The sequence below is a fragment of the Mesoplodon mirus genome, assembly GCF_964341445.2.
Source record: "Mesoplodon mirus genome assembly, chromosome: 10".
Taxonomy (NCBI): Eukaryota; Metazoa; Chordata; class Mammalia; order Artiodactyla; family Ziphiidae; genus Mesoplodon; species Mesoplodon mirus.
The window spans coordinates 56,836,744-56,858,273 of NC_138986.1; the positions used below are offsets into that span (position 1 = coordinate 56,836,744).

At 44.1% G+C, this 21,530-nt stretch overlaps 1 protein-coding gene across 5 annotated transcripts in view; it reads right to left on the reverse strand.

The window, feature by feature from the left end:
* Window positions 1–19,972, reverse strand: part of GRIK2 (glutamate ionotropic receptor kainate type subunit 2) — a 648,281-nt gene extending 628,309 nt beyond the window's left edge. For 2 of the 5 annotated variants that reach the window (XM_082633756.1, XM_082633752.1), the window contains exons 1-2: window positions 13,534–13,888; window positions 7,988–8,394 (exon numbers count right to left, since the gene is read on the reverse strand). In XM_082633756.1, the coding sequence (XP_082489882.1) occupies window positions 7,988–8,102 (115 nt within the window). In that variant the 5' untranslated portion in view covers window positions 8,103–8,394; window positions 13,534–13,888. Of the gene's footprint in view, window positions 1–4,544; window positions 4,629–7,987; window positions 8,395–13,533; window positions 13,889–16,672; window positions 16,825–17,440; window positions 17,555–19,927 lie in introns of those variants that run through there. The other 3 variants (XM_082633755.1, XM_082633754.1, XM_082633753.1) reach the window with 2 other exon arrangements.
* Window positions 19,973–21,530: the final 1,558 nt, after the last annotated feature.

The window sequence follows — 21,530 nt, forward strand, 5'->3', positions numbered from 1 at the left end:
AAACCTAGGATACTAGACTTGATCTCTAAAGGCCCCTTTGGCTCACATATTACATGATTCGATATTTTTCCTTCATCTTGAAAGAGTTTTCATTTCATTTCTTCTGGGCAAGGAGGGGTCTGAATGCACTAAAAGGTATAATAAACAATACGGAGGCTTTCGCTGGTAGAAAGATGAGCAGGATTAAAAAGACAACATAAAATAAACCAAATGCCTATGATGATACTGAAGCAGAACACGTCTTTGATATTTGCGTTGCTTATTTGATCATTTTAGCTGAGCAATATTCCCATTGTGATAGGTCAAGGACTCAGAGTGAGGCAGAGCTGGAGACAGAAGTGGGAATTAGAGGCAACACCTTTCAAACACTTGCTTTCCTTCAATGATGGAAAAGCACCTTGTTGATTTAAAAGGGTGTGAAAAGCATTTAAAGATCCTTTTGATTGGGAGGAGATATGTCAATGTAAGAATATCATTGACATCTGATTTCAAATCATCACATATGCTCAAAGACTTGGACTAATACAAGCAAAAAGACCAATTTACAACGCATTGAAATGTCTGGCAGTAAAGCTAGAAAAGACTGTGTATCAAACAGCATTTGGCGTCCCTCTTTTTTCAACCTTCCCTTCACATCAGTGCTAATCACTCAGCACTCCCTTAGTACCTGGAATTCTCTTTTATATCTGAGCATCTCTATCACAGACAGAATCGATTGATCTAATAAACTTATCCTAACTTTACAGTCTAGGGACTATGTGCTCTCCCTTTCAGAATATACTTGTCTTAAAACAAGGCCCCGGAAGAGGGCAAGTGCTAAACCAAAAACAAAGACTGATAGAATTACATGTACCCGTGGGAAAAACATCTGAAAGCCACAATGTCCCCAGACCCTTTCAGATCTTTACACATACTCTGCTGTCCAGTGACCTGTCTCTATTAAAAGAATGTTTAGTTTTTAAATAAGGAAACAAAGGATTCAAGTCAATCAATAGGAAAATGCTATATTTGAATGCTGTGGTAAATGAAGAAGAGCCTCAAAGCCCAAATATAAAAATAAAATGGAGGGCTTCCCTGGTGGCGCAGTTGTTGGGAGTCCGCCTGCCGATGCAGGGGATACGGGTTCGTGCCCCGGTCTGGGAGGATCCCATATGCCGCGAAGCGGCTGGGCCCGTGAGCCATGGCCGCTGAGCCTGCGCGTCCGGAGCCTGTGCTCCTCAAAGGGAGAGGCCACAACAGTGAGAGGCCCGCATACCGCAAAAAAAAAATAAAAAAAAAATAAAATGGAAAATAAAAAATTTTGCAGGAAGATCTTAAGGGTCTTCTCTAACCTCCCATTCAGTTTTACCATATTAGTTTTATCTGATAAGCTAATTGTCATTTTGAAAATACAACAGTATAAAATGTTTGGCCCTAATGATGTGAGGCAAGAGACAAATAAGCCTACTTGTTCAGGGATCAATGAGGAGTGGGGACGTGGGGTGGGCAGGAGGGTGAAAACTGGTGGCTAGGCTACCTCCTAACCAGCTGAGTGCTTTCGGTTTGGTCAACTTGGAATTTTTTTAAACAATTTTTTAAATTATGTACAATCAAAACTGGGGAGATTTTTATATAAAAACTTGGGTTTGGGGTTTTTTTAGAATAATCAAAGGAACAGACAACTTTGAGAGGACAATTTCACAAGGCAAGAAGCAGTTGGAAGGAACAATCCCATAAGAGACTGAAGCTTGACTTTCACCATGTGAAAATGAGAGCATTAAATGTGTTCTCAATGTGAAGCAAAGAATTGCCCTTTTTCCAGGGGCAGAAGGAACCTGAACGCATTAAAGTATGGTAACCTGAATGGATACGTTTCATTAAGGAAAAACAAGGGCAGGATTAAAAAGACAGCATAAAACCTAAGTCAGATACCTATGACTCTATTGAAACTGTAGAAGAACATTTTTTGAACTTATTTTTGCGGTTTCTCTAGTACAGATAAGCATTGCTTATAAGAAAAAATTGCCAAAAACAAAACTTTTAAAGAAAAGTCAAATTTGTTCCTTTCAGTTACTGAAAAGAAAGGATTTGTCATCAACACTTACCCTCAATACCCTGGATCCTCTCAAAGAATTTTACACGTCTTTTGTTTTTGAAATAAGAAACGTATGTAATTCCATTTATGAAATGAGCTCTTAAAAATATTTCCTTATTGAAACTTGGTCCTCAACCTAAGTTCACAGTATATGGTGAAGGTCTAAAGAAAGCTTATTTAACCTATATTAAATCTTGATAATGCATTAACGAGTCTTTTAAAGGGATAATTTTAATTCCCCAATCTTCAACCATAAAGACTATATAGTGCTAATCTGCCTTGCCCTTTCGATTAAACTTGTTAAGGGCATTCTATTTAGTCAGCACCCGGAAAGGGCCATTAAAATTCTTGCTCGGTAAGAGTTGTGTTCAATGCTCTGTTGTTTTGAATTCCATTAAATCCAAATGGTCTTTATCGCCACATGACCACCGTGACTTCAATCAGGCAATTTAATTATCTTACAAAATTGTCAGCAGAAGCAGCAAAGAAAAACAGAAAGCCCTATCACGTTATCAGATTGAAATCTTCCTCTTCAGTGTTTAATCTAGACCAATCAATAATGATGATGTGCACCTACTTCCTCCTCTTTCAGGGGATTTTGACCTTACCTTTCATGCTAAGATTTAGGGTTTAAGATTCATTTGAAGCACTTCTAGTACCTTGATAACTGGATTACAAATTGAAAGTCCACAGAAGATAAAGCTTCACCACCCAAATGCAAAACAATCAACAATTCCATTTCAATACTTTAGACCATCCTACCGAGGAAAACTTAGGATCTCCTGCAAACCCCAGGTATTATGGATGCAGTAGATTAAAGCCTTAAGGCTATTACAGTTGAAAGACAGTGAACTACTTTCTACTCTGATGTGTAAAAATGGACATCAACAACTTCCAGGGAATCAATGGAATTGGAGCTACAATAACCGAGTAAAATCCTAAGAACAGAAAGAAAATAAATCCCTCTCACTTGAATTTCTACTACAAAAGAGCAAGACATTTATCAGAAATTTTGATAATTAAAAGAAAATCAAAGATTACGTCATCATTATCATAGGCAACCCTTTATTTAATGGTGAATAGACTTGAAAAGGCTCTGATAACCAATGATACATCCTGTGTTTGGTCTATGTTATGTTCCTCCTTTTGTGGGAGCAATTCACATTAACTTTCCTGTGCTGAGTAAATGTTGAAACAGTGTCATTTGAGAATTCAGGACTGAACACACTGCAGTGATCACTTGAATTAAGCTAAAAAGCAAAAGGTGTCTATCTGAAGAAATGTCTACTGACATATAAACCCTTGTTCACTTCTTAAAGACAACCTCACAAAGCCAGAAAACATGTTGAGTCCCATGTGTCTTGGTGGAGAAGAGGTGCTATTTCTAGAGGACGAAAAGATCATTTTTAAGTCATTTTCTGAAACGAGTGTGCCTCCGTTGATGGATCACATCAGAGTTATTCTTTGAAGCTTTAAGAATAAGTGCGAACTTACGTGAAGAAAACAGATCAGATTCTTTTTCTTTTTTTTTTTTAGCGTGGCCCTTGTGTTGGCGATTCTTGGAAAGATTTCCCTCCCCTGCTTTCCAGAGCTCAACTGAGCAGGTGTTCCGGCTTTATCTGTTTCAGACAGTAGCCGCTATTACTCCCCCATCCCCACCTCCCAAGAACCAGTTTTCCAGCTTCCAGCTGTAAAGCCACTCCCCCCTCCCGCCCACCTCACCTCCTAAAGGAAGAAAAATCTCTTCCAAAGATCTTGTAGAGAGCGGCGGCTTCTAAGCCCAGCCAATTCATTCACACTCCTCGATATTGTAGCACATCTGCAACTAATGATTCTATCTGGGAGCACATGGGATAGCCAACAAATAGGGGGTTTTCCATAGGAACACTTTCCGTTCCCTCTCACTCTGTGGGTTTTATAATCCGGGCTGGCCCTGAGCTGGTGGCCTTCACCTTTGGCTTGTGCGCAGGGAGGTGGCTAAGCGCTGTGCCATGGAGCCAGCGCACAGTGCCAAGGAGGTCCGAGCGCGTCTGGGGGTACACCTCGCCTGGGAAGCCTTTTTAAAAAGCCGTCCTACTGGAACGCCGAAAAGAAAAGCTAAGTCGAAACACCTGAAGGGAATGAGTGGCCTACCACAATCTCGGCTCCTCTGAAAGGACTGTCTTGGAGAAGCTGCCCACGAGTTTGGGAGAAAGTTTGTGTTCCTGTCTTCTCTTGGCATTCTAACTGCCATTTCAGATAAGGAATTTGGAAAATCCGATCTCGAAGATCGTAAACAAGTGGTGGCTTGGGAAGTGATTCCTTAAAGAAGATGCCAAAGCCGCCCAACCCCCAAACTCCGAGACGGACTGCTAGCCCTGCGTGGAGCCCCGCCCGGAGCTGGCTTCTAGCCCTTCCCACGCTTTCCCAGGAACAGAGGTCGAGTGAGAAGAGAAGGGTGGCTAAAGTAACAAAAGAAAAGTTCAAGTACCTCGGAGCCACTGTGGTGCTGGGAGACCTTGGAACTGGGACTCGCGCCTTCGCCCGTCCAGCCTCTAGCAGGGCCGGGCCGCAGCTGAGGGGAAACAAAGGTGCCTCATTTACATTGCGCGGCGCCGCGGGCTGCCGGGCGGGAGTTCACGCGAGAAGCCCCGCGGGGGGCGTCGCAGCCTCCGTGCCTGAACACGCCCACCCCAGGACTTCTGACCTGACCTGGAGCGGGGAAACTGACCCTCTAAGTGTCCAAGATCCACCGTGTCCCCCGACAACGCGCCCGCTGGGTGGTCGCCCTGGAGAAGCCAAGCTGGGCCAAGCCAAGATCAAAGGCGGGGAAGCTGCCACGACCCGCTCACGGCGCGGCGCCGCCCGCCCGCGGGCGAGGAGCTGACCCTTGGCTGACCCTCAGGTCTCTTCCCCATCTCCCCAGGCTGCCTGGAAGCTTCGGGAAAGCTCCCTGGGGTCGGCGCTCGGGGGACTTTCTCTAGAAGGTGTTTACAAAGCGGCCTCGGAGTACCAGGCCCTGGTGGGCAGCCCCGAGGCCAGGCGGGGTGGGAGGGGGCGCCAGGATACAGGCGCTCGCGGATGCGACTGCAGGAAGTTTTCCTGGGGACCAGAGAGGAGTCATTGTGCCAGAGTGTTGGACTTGCTTCGCTAGAGTGCATGTGTCCGCGCGCGCGTGCGTGCGTGCGTGTGTGTGTGTGAGAGAGAGAGAGAGAGAGATTGAGCACTCGGAAGATGGGCGGGGGTGGCGAGGGACTCGGCATGTGTCAGCACCCTAGGCTGCTCTCCGATCCACACTCGTTGGTAGGAGGACGCAGACTCAAGTCACAGCACTAGCGGGAGCGGGGGGAAGGCCGGCAGAGAGCCCTTGAAGGTGGTTTGCCACCACCTACGGGAAGAGGGCTTGGGGATGGCCGCCGCGCGGGGCCCCGCGGTTGCCATAGCGCCGCCGCAGAGGCGCCAGGCGGTTGGCAAAGGCCAGCCACACCGGGGTCGGTGGGGAAGGGGCTGGATGCCACCTCCTCAGTAGAGGCGGCGGGTCTCACCCGCACCCCAGGGGCAGCTGCTTCACCAGCGATTCCAACCCCTTCCCGTCCAAGGCACTGGGCCAGGGATGAGGCTCTGGTTCGCCTTTTCAGCTGAAGTTGAAAATAACCTTTCTCAAGAGTGGCTCATACGCGCGCAACCAATCTCCACCCCACTCAAAACATGTTTTTCCCAGAAGAAAATAAAACTCCTGCCATTGCATCAAAACATCCCCAACAGGTAAATGTTCCAAAGATTATCACGTATACAGTCCTTCACCACAGCTCGGATCAGAAATCAGAGAAAATGATCTCCACGTGGAAGATGTTCGAAGTTAATGGAGAAAATAACAAGTTATCTAGAAACTGGGCTGTTGGTTTAAGGTAACAAGGCACAGGTGGGAACGTGTCTGCCTACCCGCCCCATTTCTTACAGACATTCTTAGTAAGCACTGGTCTAGGAAAATGTTTTTTGTGTGTGTGTCAGCTCTTTTGGAAAGCTGCTACACACTGCTACAGTCGCCAAGATTTTTAATATGAAGATATGAAATGATCAGCGAATGTAACAATCTAATGATTCAGCACATATTATGCTGCAAGACCAGAGCAGCAATAATTAAATCTTTAGAGTATTGGTGGCAGTCTTCGGGCTCCCAGGCTTCTTTATTTTCCCCACCCAGTCCTCAAACGCATTAAGACACACTCATTCACAAACACACTTCAGAAGACACCTCAGTATTCCAAATAAGTAGGTTGTACTACTCAAAATATTGGGCAAAACTACCAAACTGTAGCACTTACCATGCTTGAAGCAGAACAGCTGAACACACACACATTTCCAGCAATACAGGGACCTGTTTAATCTCATCCAAAGAAACAAGCATTCCTGTGGACGCTTGTTGCTAAGAGCAACGTGCTTAAGTACCATCTAAAGGCATGAAGAAAGCAGGAAAACTACTACAGCAGGAATCCAGTTATAACTCATTGTCTTTTCTTGTCATTACCAGTCTTCTGGACTCCAAGTGTGTCTATGTATTGGTGGGGGAGGGAAGGTAGGGTTCCCTTTTTCAGTATGTGAAAGCATTCCTACCCTGGTTCCACAAAGCCTGAGATAGATGGTGAATTTTATCATTATAGAAAAAGCATATGGGAAAAAGGCAAGAGAGAAGATATTGCTGACATAATAGGAAGTACAGGCAATCACTCTTCGATTTAAATTTGACCAAGTGACTTAATGTATCTGCTTTTATCTCAGACATATACTCAGGATTATACGGTTTCCTGCATTCTTTGGTCTAAATCCACTCGAACTGTCAAAGGAGGCGCCCACAGTGGGAGCGTTTACCCAGCTGGCTTTCTCCTCTCTGGCTCTTATCTACTTAAGGGAACTTTCCCTGACTAGTTCTCCTACTGAAACTCCATTGGCCATCGAAAGCAGCTGAGCGTTGCCCACGCTTCATTTCCTCCAAGCAAATCTTCTGACCAGCGATTCCACCGGAGTCTCACGTTTAGATTTTCCTTCGAGCCCCAAGGAAACCTGATTCCTTAGAAAAGCAATGGGTTCCCTTCATACAGAATGGCCACCTCGGCTTTTTTTTTTTTTTTTATCATGCTACAAGTGAAATAAAGATGCAGACTTAGACTCCCATACACAGACTCCCTCCGCCCCAGTCACCACTGTCATCATGTATTATTAGTCCAGGACGCTCAGTGAGAAACCTGTGAGGAGGACTCACAAGTTTAAAACAAACAAAAACTCTCCCTCACGACGCTATTTCTCTCAAACAGCAGCCTCGCCTTGTTAAGTAGAGCCTTCAACCTTACAACAATATCTTTAAAAGCTCCGCGTACCCATAAGGGCACCAGGGATGGAAAAACCGGTAGAATGAACCGAAAAGGCTCTCTGATGGCAAATCAAAACGGTTAGCGCCTTTCACTTGTGGACCTGCCCAGGTCCCAGGCGGAAGCGGACAGAGGCCAACTTGCCAAAGAGTTACCAGATATTAACTCATCGGCCGGGCCACCTGAGAAGCGTGTAGCCCCAGCGCGCACGTTCTTGGGGAAGGAGCAGCTGGCCAAGCCGGGAGGCTCCCGGGGAGAAAGGAGGGAGCAGCGGCGGTGGCCATACCCCCAGCGTCATTACCGTCTCTGAGACTGGCTACCATGGGGACGCAACGCAGCCACCACTACCACACACTGACACTCACTTCATCCTCCCGCGGCTAATTTTTTTTTTTTTTCAGTAAAGGGGTGGGGTGGGGAGAAAAGAAATGAAAAGCACAGTGGGTCCTTTCAAACCCTGGGGTCGAAATGCACCGAGCCCACCCGCCTAGAGGAGCGAACAAGTCTGTTTACATCCGGCTGCCTCTGAGCCGGATACCAGGCGATGGAGAGGGATGGGAAATCTTACCAAATCTTAATACATGCGTGGTTCCTTGAGAATATCCAATCCACAGTAAGCACAGCAGGAGTTTAATGGTGCGCCTGAAGACTGGATTACTTAGAATCGGGGAAATAATCTTCATGGTGTTTCTGTGTCCACACGCGCGGCACCCACTTCCCCGATCTAGCGTTAGGCTCCCGGTTCGGGTAGGAATGAGGATGCGTCGAGTGGTGGCCGCAGACACGATCACGGCATGGTCACAGACAGAGAAAGGAGTCTCCGCTTCCCAATCCCATTAGCAATCGCTGCATGTTCTTCACTCACTGCGCCAAGGAGCAACCTTCCACTGCAAGGGATGGTGGGACATCCATGTTAGTCGGGAAGCATCCGGGAGAAATCCAGCACGCACACCCACAATGTCCGGCCGCGCGAGCCTGGGGAAGCAAAGGAGGAGGAAAATCAATAGGAAGCCCAGCCTTGGAAACCGCCGAGGCGTCGGTAGCGAGCCACAGTCCCAGCACAAAAGGCGCTTTGCTCGCAAAGGTTTTGCCAGGCCCTATTCTACTGCACTGCTGCACAGCTTCTGACGTGAAGCCAAGATTAAGTGAGAAAAATTGAGATAGCTGCTTGCCTCTTAAGGCTTCCTGCCAGTGAGCCTCCCAACATCTATTATGCAACAGATCTGGTCGCCCACCTTGAGCTGCAAGGAAGAAGTCGGATTTATCTGCGTGGAAAAAAAGTGCATTTATTTCCAGTAAGAGTCTTTACTAAGGTAGTGACTGATGTATGCAAGCGGACTTCCTACATCAACTGATGAATTTTAATAAATGACAAGCTAAGACAAAGTCACTTTGCCTAGGAGTTGTAAAAAAGGAAGTGGTCTAACACGGAGGAATTTACTGCAAATGTAAACTGTTTTCAGGCTGAAAGAGGGTCTTTTTGTACTTTTAAAACTCTGCCCAGGAATTAATATAGATTGAAGTGCAATTGGAGAGGTGAAGATAGTCTTTAAAAACTTAAGTGGGACATTCCTTGATTACTACCCAGCAATAAAAACAGATTTCTGCAAGTGGCCTTTTAGGGGGGAAAATGTTGAATTAAAAGGAGGGAATCATATTTCCCACCCATTTTTACCTTATCTAAAGTAATTGTGCATATATTAAAAGACAATGATATTTGAATGGGTGCAGCAAACTCCAAAGGCTTCAATAATTTATGCCCAAATTTCTTCTCACTTTGTTTTTCTGAATATCTGTTTCTTGAAGAGGTAAAATATGGAATCATAGCTTGAGCAACATTGAGTGGCACAGTTTTGTCTAAAAATACCTTATTATTTTCTAGTGTTCTGATCAGAATATTCAGAGTCCCCAGACAGTGACTGTCTTGGCTTTCACAAGTAGCAATTTATTCAAGAAAAAAAGTACAGAAATATATTTACTTTTAACATAAAAATATATTTTATTATTGAAACAGGTAATATGCTGTCCTCCGTGCATATAGATTAAAATACCCAATCCTAATATTTTACATTAGTAAGTGAAACTAAGATGGATAGTGATAAATATATTACTAATATTAATATTTTAAAGTGATCAGGAAGCACAAAACACAAATTGCTGGACTTGTATCTTAAAATTAATCTTTTTCATAACCAACTAACAGAGCATAGGTTAACCCTTATGAAAAAATTATAAGATCATATCATATTTAAAGAATATCTAAGTTTTAAGTAAGGAGCGATATGAGTACTATTTCTTCCAGATAGCAAAATTTTTAAAATCTATTTTAAATCTATTTTTTCTTAAGATATTATAAAATGCTTATTTGAAAATAAACCTACATTTCGCAAAGGCATTAAGTGGGCATTGATTTTTTTTAAGATGGAGGCATAACTGCAGTGTCAAAAATAAGTATCATGAATGGCTAGTTCTGCAATGTAGCAGGCAATTCAATCAAGTAATTTGACTATTTGAGCACTTTAAAAGGAACACCTTGTGCTAAAACCAAGGGTATCTAGCGACTCCTTCAGTCCATGTTTAAAATACCTCTTGTAAAGCATGTACAGCCCAACATGTCCTGTCTTGTATTTGCTGTCTCATTTATTCCATTCTATTTGTTCCTTTTCTTTTTGATCCTTGCAGAGATAATAATGACTGCCAGGGCAACAATAAATATTCTTATATTTTCATCCGTCAATATAATTGATATCTACTACCTGAAAGTAGCATGCTCTGTTGTGACTAATCAAAATACTGCAGTTTTGATGTCTGGTTGGCATTTAATGGAACTTGAGAAAACAAAATGTACCATAACTCCTTGTTCATGTATTCTGTTAACATAATGGCATCTGACATTACAGTTGTAGCTTTTCTACTTAAAACTAGCATTCTAAACTATTTAGCTTTTGTGGGATTATTTATTGGGTGTCTAGTTGAAAAGTGAAAGATCAAGCTTCTAATTTCATGAAGTTCTTACACAGTAAATTAAGCAGTAAAAAGTCTATCACAAATTTTTCTTACTATTAATTGGTCCCCAAAGAACCAATTTTGCACATATGCTAAATTAGGCTCATTTACATCCATCAGCTAATCCGAAAGGCTTCAACACCACAGACAGCAACTCCACCTGTCCAATTGAACTTCTGCAAGACAGGAGACGACCTTTCTTCAGTACCGCGGACAGCGCTCCAGACATCAATTTATTCTGGAGCAGTACCTTGAAAGTGGTACATTGAATGGGTAGTGTGCCATTTGAAGTGACAATGTGCATATTTCTGCTGTACAGACTCTGGGAGTTTGAATTATTGCACTGTTCACATCGTCAGAAGGACTATTTTGTCAACTGTGTTGTGTGTATATTTCAGTGTGACTTAACTGGGATTGCTTAGCATACCCAGGATGTGCGAATAGCCATCCCTTTCCAGGGCAAACTACTACAAAAGCCACTTACATTAACTGTGAGTTCCCTTATGAGCACTAAACTTCTTGTTTCTCAGTACAGAAAATTGCCTGAAAGTCCACCAAAATTCAGAATACTGAATAATGCTGTCAATGTTCAGTGGCTAAAGACATTTCTAAAATGTACAATTAGTTATTGCTTTAGAATTCTCCACCTCCAGATTTCCATCTGTTACAAGGGTTATCAGATTAATTTTCATTCTTTCTCATTAAACTTCACTCACTCCCAGGGCAAAAACAACAACAAAAACCCTAAAATTACCTCCCCAATACTAGAACAAAATGATTTGGTGGTATAGAAGATGCCTTATAGTAAAGCAATTGTGAAGTTATTACAAGTTTCTCCACAATACTGATACCATACATCATAGTTCTGGGGCAATATGAAGGATTGATAGAGTCATTATATAGTATTCACTGACCAGATTTAACTCATTTTTAAATTTGTCATTTGCTCCTTTCTCAAAGGAAAAAACAAACAAACAAACCCACTGTTTGATGTCAGACGATCGTATATATTTAGCAATAATGAGATTTACACACCTTATTCCATGGTTTCATTTGCTTTTTTTCTCATTTTAACCATATGGCAACCTTTATTTCTAGAAGCCAAAGCTCTGTAGGTTCCAAGGTCAAAGCAGAGATGACAAACTGCAAATGCACACACATATGCATGCACACACAGGAGCTGTGTCTATAAGTAAGCCTCAAAAAAAAAAAAACCACATAGAAGGCTGACATGAAGAAATATCAAGCCTATGATAAATTAGCAAAGAACAAAATGCATTTCATGTTCATGCAGAGCTTGTTCCAACAACAACAACAAAAAGCCATTAGCTTCATCTTGCACTCTATTTTTATATTTACTGACACTAATGACCTCTTATTCTTGGGCACTATTACTTGAGAAGCAATTTTAGTTTTCTGTCCTCCCAGTGAAAATGAATCTTATTCTAGTTAGCTGCCACCTGCTGGGGCATGTACAAATGTGTAATAATCCTTACAGCACAATGTTTCAATAGACAATGCCTAAACCTTTTGCAAGAAACAGCAAATACATATCCCAGGACAACTTGAATTTCAAAGGTTCTTCCATGTTATATCTATATTTAAGTTTTTCACATGAAATTCTTTTTAAGAATTCCACTTGACGTGTCACTGAAGTCCTGCTGTTGTGTGACATTTGAGAAACCTCATCTTATAGTAACACCTGACCTATTCTTCCACACATGTGGCCTGTTGTATTGCAGCTAAGCTAAAATAAACAGCCTGTTCATCCATGGCATTAGAGGTGCCAGAGAATAATGTCAGAGCTCATATCAGTTAAAACCACACTGTTGCGTATTTGCACTTCACCCTTCCTAACTATGAATGCTATGCTATGCAATCCCTTGTGATTCTGAACACATTTCAGCTGTTCCACCAACATTCTGCTTCACTGATGATTAATGACATTTAGAGTTTTAATTTTTAGATGCGAAAAGAAATGTATCTTAATTAAGAAATTGAATTAGAATAGATTTACATGACCTGTAATCTTTTTTTATTTTTATTTTTTTAATTTCAGAGCTGTGCAGTCTTAAACGGGTTTGAATAGAAGAAAACAAGCAGGTAAGACTTCTAGCATCACTTATTTCTCTAACACCTTCCTCAGTGTGTTTCGTTTTGTTTGTTTAATTAATAGGTTCTTAGGGCCATTGGAAGCTGCCTTGGTGATTACAGGAATGGTTTCTATAAAAAGTTACAAGGTAATGAACTTAGACAAATCAAGATTGAAATATCAGTGCCTATCTTCCAGTAACTAAACTACAAATTAAGATTCAAATGAATCAATCATCTCGTGAAATTAAAATAATCATTAATCCATAAGGTAATTTCTGATGGCATAATACTTACAGCATGAAGATGAAGAAATGATAGAAGGTAATCTGTGCGTTACCAAAAGGATAACAGTAGTAGTAAGTTGTCTAACATCCCTTAATCCCTAAATTGGAAATCATTTTCTAAGAAGGCTCAGCTTGGTCCCCTTGTTTAGTAAAGAACTCCTTGAAGGTAAAAATATCGGAGGATGAGAGTCATTAAAAGTTCTTGACGTTTGTGATCCACCCTGGTGACACTTCTCCCCTCGCCCTAATGGGACGCCCTCCGAGTTTTTTCAGACGCTCTCAACACTGGCACCGGACAAAATGAATGTCTGTACTTTCTCAGCACGGAACTAGGGAGCATGGTTAATGGAAGAATGGGAAGATGGAAGGAAGGCTGGGGAGTTTGTCAGACCCGCAGGCAGACACACAGCTTCTTGCCATCTGCCTCTCTTAGCCTCGCGTGAGTCCCAGTAGCTGAGGCCACTTCCTGACCCGTCCACTTGTTAAATTATTTTATGGGAAGAACGCGAGCGCCTGCAGGGGAATTGGCTGAAGCGAGCGGGACAAAGCCGCTCGCACGGACTCGGTCCAGCGGGTGCCCCGAGCGCACCGGCTCCGCCGCGCCGCTTTTCGCCTTCTTCCTCGCCAGGCGGAAAATGCCCCTCGCCCACTCCGGGTCCCTCCTATCCTCGTGGGAACAGACACCTCAGGAGGCTGCCCGGAGCGGAGCCCACCGGAGGGGAGCCCTTACCTTTCGCAGGGGGTGAGATGGGCGGAGAGGGGGAGGGGTGGTCCTCGGGGAGGAGCAGCCGGAGGAGGTCGAGCTGGAAGTCTCTGGCTCCCTGACGGAGCAGCGCAGCCGCGGGCGCCGAGCGCAAGTGACGGCGGCAGCTGAGACGGAGACCGTGGAGCAGCAGCGGCGGCGGCGGCGGCTGCGGCGGCGGCGGAGACAGACACGCCTCCTGGCGGGGGTTCCTCGCCTCTTGCTTTAAAGGCGCCGCGCTCTTTTCCCCGCGGTCCCGGCGCGCTCTGGGCCGCCGCGGCCACCAGGGCGCAGCGCTCTCCCCTGGACCGCAGGAGAGAAAGTGCGACAATTCTGGGCGCCCACACAGACTTCCACGTTATGAACTCCCCGGCCTGGACTTCGTCCCCAGCGTACAGCCCTGCCTACTCTGAGATGGGGCGACTGGGAATGTGATGCTAGGTTAGGGAGTGATGCAAATCGCCAAGGAATTTGCCTGGCCCTGGGTGGTTGGCAACACGTATAAGTAGCCCGAGCGCGTTTGGTTCTGGGTGGTGGCTTTCATGCCTCTCCGAAACCATGGCAACGAAACTTCTCAGCTGCCAGGATTTGAGGAGCAGCTGGTAGTCTCCAAAGTGGCCCTCTTAGTCCAACTACTGCCATTTCCCTTTGAATTCCACGGGAAAGAACTTGACCTGCGCCTCTCCCCCACCTCTACCTCAAGTGCACCCTACCAATGCGCTTCCCCCTTGCTGCCTGTACCCCCTGAGACGTCCGGAGTCACGGCGCCCCTCTCCCTGCCTTCGTTTCTAAAAACAGAAAGGGACACTCCCGAGTGTAGGGGGCTGGGGGCGGGAGGGTCGGCGGACAGTCTCTGTGCCGGTCTGGCGCCTTAATGGCCGACGCCTCCTTTCCTCCCAGGTCCCTGACCTCCCAAATGAATTGCAGAAAGGAGTTGGGTTTGAGATCTGGTGGGCACCAAACCGGTTGGTCGCAGACTCAAAGGTTGGAGAAAGAAGCCTGGGGAGCATTCCAGGCCTGGCTCTATAGTCTAGAAGACTTCTTAAATAGGCCCGAGTTGGGGAAGGGCGCCTAAGTCCCCTAGTCTTCCGGCAACCCGGCTTCCAGGGAGGGGCCGCCGGCGGCGAGCACACCCGGCTCCCCGTGCTTCTCAGTAGAAACGATTAGCTTCTGCAAACAATCCCCGATCTCCGCTCCTCTGGGTCGGAAAAGTCAACATCTATTCAATACCGTTGCTATTTTATCCTTGGCCCTACACTATTATCTAGAGCAGAGACTTTGCAAGTTGCCCCCAGAGGAAGCTGGCGAGCAGCGATTCGCTGGGAGGTTTAAGTGAGGCTGAGCGGGAACAGGCCGGGCGCGCTCGGCCGGGGCACAATTTTCCACCAGGCTGTGTAAGGAAGGGGCCAGGTGAGATCCCGTGGCTCTCCTGAGTGCTCGAGCTGCACTCATCCCTGGGGACACTGTAGTTTCTAATTCCCAAGGCCAGGGAAGTAGAGAGACTCTGCGTCCCCAGGGACTGGTCGTCTGGGCTGGAGACAAGCGTTTGTCCTTTTGTTGCTTCTTCCCTGCAGGCCTGGTAGAGTTAAGCCCTCCTCCGCGCCGGCCGCAGTATTGCCGCCCTCCACTCCCTGGGGCTAGCGCCTGACTCAGCCCAGCCCTAAAACTTGCAGAAACTCAGTCCTGACAAACCCTCCCCGGCTCTCAAGCAAAAGCACCAGTCTACCCTCTGGATCACCACCTCCTGGCTCTCAAGCTCCCTACAAGCCTATTGCACCAGACCAGGTAGGGGAGACTTGGGTCGTAAAGAGGGTAAGGAGAGATGAGTTAGTGGCAGTGTAGAGCCCGTTAGTCATTTAAAGATCCTTGGGGTGGCAGGGAGGCTCCCGTAATTAAGTCAACAGCGGCCTTATTGTACGGAGTAAATAAATAGTCAATGACTCCATTGTACCTCGTGGAGCGGGCAGCCCAGACGCGTGACCGGCTCTGGGCGCCTGGGATCCAGCTGCTGTGACCTGCAGCCTAATGGGCCCTCCAGGCACAGCCAAGTTTGGGCCAGGCCCAGAAAAATACCCCATTCAATCCCATGCCCCCATAGGAGTAATGAAGACAACTTGTCTACTGGCCAAAGACACTCTCCTTGTCGTCATCCAATTGGCCTCCCCACTTCCAGGGAGGGAGGAGCAAAACACTGGACACAGAGTAGATTCCAGTGCAAATCCCTGGGTGAAGGCACCCAGCTTTGTTTTGGTGTGACTCTGAGAGTGTGTCTCATTTAACTTTGTGATCAGCATAGGGTCTGGCATGTAGTAGGTGCTGAATGAAAGAATGAAGGGATTACTGGCTTGATCTTCCACCTTCCACCCTGTTGTCCCCAAGACCACATTGTATCTGGGGAAGGAGAGGGTTCAGACAACTTCCTCGAAGTGCTATGTGTGTGTTCTTAGAACCTAGTCATAAACTTCTTTTCCAACCTAGTCATGAATTTCTTTTCCAGAGCAAACAGGACACACTTATAAAGAGAGAAATAACAGGCGCTAGCAAGAGCGTGAGGTGCAGGAGGAGAGAGCTGGGAGGAAGGTGGAACAAATCAAAATTATGCACGTTGTTGACAAATTCATTTTCTAAATAAAATGTTATCTGGACCCTAATGAGAAAAGCAGACTAACAAGGGAGCTTTAGTCTATACACACCCATTTAAACCTTCAAAAAAAATTCTCCAACACTGTAAGATCTTTTCCATGAATCAGATCCCAAGTCTCTTTGGAGGAGGCAGTGAATCTTTTTCTTCTCCATTCCCAGTCATCCTTAAGACCTGACCTCCCATCTTTGAGAAGGTCACTGAGTCCCTCCTCTAGAATCCTACGCAGGAACCACCTCTCCATCTTCCCTCTCAGAGTGCTCTTAGAACATTACCATGTCTGGGATTCTGACTCCTACGGACCCAGCAGGGACCAGTGTGAATTCCCAAGCTTACTTCCTTCCAGGTTGTGTTTCTTACTGTTGGTGTGGTTTGTTTGAATTACCTGTACTCCTTCAATTGGAAAATAATATTGTGGATAACCTAGGCCAATGCCTTCATTTTATAAGCGATATAAACCAAAGTGAGAAAAGAGGAATGACTTACTCAGGTTGTGGCAGAACTGAGACTGCATTCTAGCCGTGCAGAGCAACATCAGCCTGTATCCCGCCATCCACTTTCAAAACTTAGAATCATATGAAGTTAGGACTATAAGTAACTTCAAGGACTTCTACTCCATTTCAGGGTCACAGATCTTTCTATGAGGGAAAAAAAAAAAAGTACACATGTGCACACAGCCTGAAAATTTTGCATACAACAATAGGAGATGCATGCAGCACCTGAAGCTCATTGTGGGCTGATGAGTCCCTCGACCCCAGGCTAAGAACCACCAACCTAGTCCAACAACATCATTTTACAGATGATGAAATCTAAACAAACAAACTTACTCACAGTCCCATTGTGGGTTAAGGACAGTTCCAGGACTGGATACCTGGTGTCCAGACTAAAAGTTCCAAGGGGAACAGTGGGAAGGTTTTGGATTTGGAGATATACATAGCAATCTGGAGATAAAAAGTGATACAGGATGACCTGGAAGACCCCAGGCTTCTTGTAAGGACTACTATAAATAGGGAGAAAAGGCAAGTTGGGATTAAGCCTAATGGTCTTCAAGGCATAAGGTGGTGCCAGGTTCTATTATGTGTGGGGTGGGCTTGTTCTTGGACCCTGTTTTTACTTCTGCCTGTGAAAGTGTGGGTTAGAGAAGGTCATGATTGCTGGACCTCAGAACCCTCGAGGCTTTTGCCTGCTATTTTTCCTAGAGGAGATGTCCCTCCATCCCTCAGGGAGGAAGGGGTGGCAGAGAGAGCTAAGTACCTCCTCCAGTGCACTTTCTCCATCTCACCGGGCACCTAGGACATACGACTGATCCTCTTTATCCTGGATAAGACCGTATCCAGACTCAACAAGTCCATGAGACCTCCAAGTCACCTGAAATGAGTGAATCATTTGCTTTTATAAAATCAGTTCACTGTTTCACGTGTAAACCAGTTTTCATTTAGCATCTTCCACATTTAATGCATTCCAACTTTCTCAGCGTCAAAACTTACTCAGTCATTTCACTTTTGCCTGCACTCCTGAAACAATACCAAAACCATAGTACTTCTCAAGTATTCTACTTGAATGACTTACAAATGTGTGAGCATTCCAAAGATTCTCCCTCACCCCTTGTACTAATATAAGTTTTAGATTCTTGAGGTTACCTCGTACTGTCTCGCCGCCTCCTCCTCACTACTATCGCGCCTTTCCCTCACCAATCTCTAAATGTCCAGGTCCTTCTGCAACCCCTAGCTAATTTATTTATTTATTTTTTTAGCAAGTATGTGTTAAATGCCTATTGTGTTTTAGGGGAAAAAACAATGAGGAAAAATGTAGGCAATATACTTTGTAAGATATTTCTTTTGGTTTTTTTAAATAAATTTATTTATTTATTTTTGGCTGCGTTGTGTCTTCGTTGCTGTGCACAGGCTTTCTCTAGTTGCGGCAGGCGGGGGCTACTCTTTGTTGTGTTGCGCGGGCTTCTCACTGTGGTGGCTTCTCTTGTTGAGGAGCTCTAGGTGCGTGGGCTTCAGTAGTTGCGGCTCGTGGGCTCTAGAGTGTCAGCTCAGTAGTTGTGGTGCATGGGCTTAGTTGCTCTGTGACATGTGGGATCTTCCCGGACCAGGGCTTGAACCCGCGTCCCCTGCACTGGCAGAAGGATTCTTAACCACTGCGCCGCCAGGGAAGTCCAATACTTTGTAAGATATTTCTAAAGACACATGGTAACTCCTATTAGCAAGACCATGATATTCCTGCTCCTCCCTTTGTAGAAAGCACTGATAGAAAAGTAGGAGTGTATTGCACACAAGTGGCATCTTTTAGAGAGGCATTGTACTAGAAAATATTTCTTATTAGACTCCCCATCCCACCTGCACAAAGGAGGGAAGAAACCATGCAAAGGCGATGAAGATCTTTACGTGTATAGACAAGTAGAGAGGGGGGCCCACTCTGGGTGAGATAAGGCACACAGGGACATGTTTCCTCAAAGCACAGGATCTAACTTGTCAGATCATGAAGGAACTGCCAAACACAAATCCTCAGGACCATTCCCCACCTACCCTTAGTCTCTACTCTTTCTTGGAAGCTTAATGCAAGGTTTCAGGGGAAGAAAACTGTTATTTATTTAAGTCCTACTCTATTCTAGAACACTTTCATATAAAATATCACATATGACTCTTCGAATAGTCTTCTCAAATGTATAATTACTATTTTAAGGACGATAAAACTAAAACATAGAGAGGTATGTAACTCACTTATGGACACACAGCTAGTGAAGGCAAAACTGGGATTCAAAACTTTGTAGTTTATTGTTCTTGCTGGCACATCAAAGGAGGCAGGCGGAATAAAGTAGTATGTGCCCCAGCTCTTCGTCTCTTATCCTGAGTGTTTCCAATGTGTTATTAACTGTGAGGGATAAAGCCCAACAGTTTAGGCTGGGAATATGGAGGGCAGGAGAATATGGAGCAACTCGGGTTGAGCAGATTTGCTCCCTCAGAAACCCCATGAGAAAAGGATTTGTCTGGAGCCAGAAATCAGAAGCAGTGGCCTCTCAGAGGGGAAGCCAGCTTAAAAGCAAGCAGAGGGCTCTTCTGTTAGAGAGACTTTGTTAGAGTCCAAGGAAACCCCCAGAACTTGATCTGATCCCTTAAGGGTGTTCTCAACAGAAACTAAAGGATATCCTTTGCCAAGAGCATAATTCTTGCAATAAGCGAGAACTAAAGATAAAAACACTTCTGGTAATAACCATTCGTCCGTAAGAATAATACATAATACCTTCCTAGTTGTTCCTTCTATATGAGAATCTATACCTGCCAACTATTATACTAACTTTCTGACTGTATAGCTGTCCAGCACCCTCCAAGAACATCGTGTTCATGGGTTGTTCCAATGATAGGATAGAGTTCACCTGAATATGTCATAGGATTCAAGCAAACTTTGTAAACTGGTTCAGAATGTTGAATAAGGCTCTATATTTAGTTTTCATTCAGCACTGAAACATTCTGATTGATTCAGTATATCATAAAAGCAGTTGTCAGATACAGAATTAAGACTGTTTCCTTAATGGACCCTGCCTGGAGAGGTTATCCATGCTGTAGAAAGCTGTTATAGAGGGACTGACCAGGGTGTCAATAGGTTTTTCCTCCTCTGCTTTAATGTAGTGATGCTAATTAGCAGTTTTGAATCTCTTATTGCAGGTGAGCCCAGCTTCAAGGGCTGACATTCATTAAGGATATGGATACTGCTGACCTCCTACCTTTCACATACCTTCGGACCAAAAGATCACACGGGCTGCTGGATTAGGGCTGCCATGGGCTTGTTTGGACGTGCACTGTTGGAGAGCACGCAGCAGAGGTAATAGAATTCAGTTATGGTTTTTAATTCTGTAAATTAAATTTAAAATGAAAAGAAAATGACCAGTCAGTAGGCTAGGATCAAAATGTAGGCCCAGGCTCTGTACACAAAGGGAAAGTGTGAGAATTGGAAAATAAACTTTTATTTTGCAATCTCTTGTCCCCACAAACTTTTAATATGTAACTGTTTCGAGCTGCTTCCAGATCAGTGTCCCTTTGTAAACACACGTGAAGTTTGAGTACAAAGAGATGAGCAGCAATGCATCACTTAGCTGCATCAATATTTTATGCAGTTGATCATGTAAGAATCAGAAGCAGATTTAGCCTTCCCTGTGGACTGTAGGGACTAAGGTTCTGTTGACCACATTTCCACTTCACAAACAGAGCTATCCAACCAAGACTTGTTTACAAACTGGAAATGTGCTCAAACACACTGTCCCTGATATTTTGTTTGCTCTTCTAGGCTGACAAATTGCTAACTTTAGAGTTATCTCCACAATACTAGATACATATATAATTAGGAAAATAGAAGAAACAAAGTCGTGATAGGGAAACGTCTCTGATGACATCTGATCATTAGAAATTGCTATTTGGGGGGATAAAACACAAGAAATGTAGTAATTTCTATAATATTTTCCAATATTTACTGATTTTAAAGTAAGACATAGGTTTCATGTTTATATGCACTTCACTTTATTTATTTCACTATAATAAGGGACTTAGGAATCAAGATCCAAAGGTCAGTAGCCAGAATTATTGAAAATGGTCTAAGCCAGAAGAGAGGTGAATCTAGGATTTGCAAATTTCTTTTATTTATTTCTCCTCATTCTATACTTACAACAACCACTAAAGAGAGTCATGGGTTATATTCTCCTCACTTTATAAATAAGGAGCAAAAGTTTTAGAACAGTTGTAAGCATAGCAAAAACAACACTGCACTACGAGTCCCACCAGCTGAACCTCTACTTAATTATAATGTCTTTGGTAATTCAGTTAATTCCTGTATGCTTCTGTTTTCTCATTTGTAAACTCTGGAGCAGGAATTTATTTTGAAATCTATGAGGTGCTGAAATCTTTAAAAAGTGATAGTTTCTTGACAGACCCAGGACCACATTATAGTCATTGGTGGAATGGGAGTAGTACCCAGCCCTCCAGAGTTTGGCCATTATCCAGATGATGAAACATTTCTGAAATTAAAAGCTGAACTGCAAAAAATATGTAGTTCTTTGCTTTGATCTTTCATTCCAAGTCATCAGAAACATGCAAAACTCACAATCTAACTTGAAGACAAATAATTCTATAAAAAGAGACAAATTTTGTTCATTTAGCAAAAATCACTAAAAGAACTAATTTAATAATTCTTGGCTAAAATTAATGTGTACAGGAAGTGGTACCATAATAATTTTTTAATAAATATCACCCTGATTAAAACTCACTCAATATTTGGACCCAACTAATAAACATTTCTAGAGAAAATCATAGAACTGAGATATACTGAGTTGAATAGTGTCTCCCCA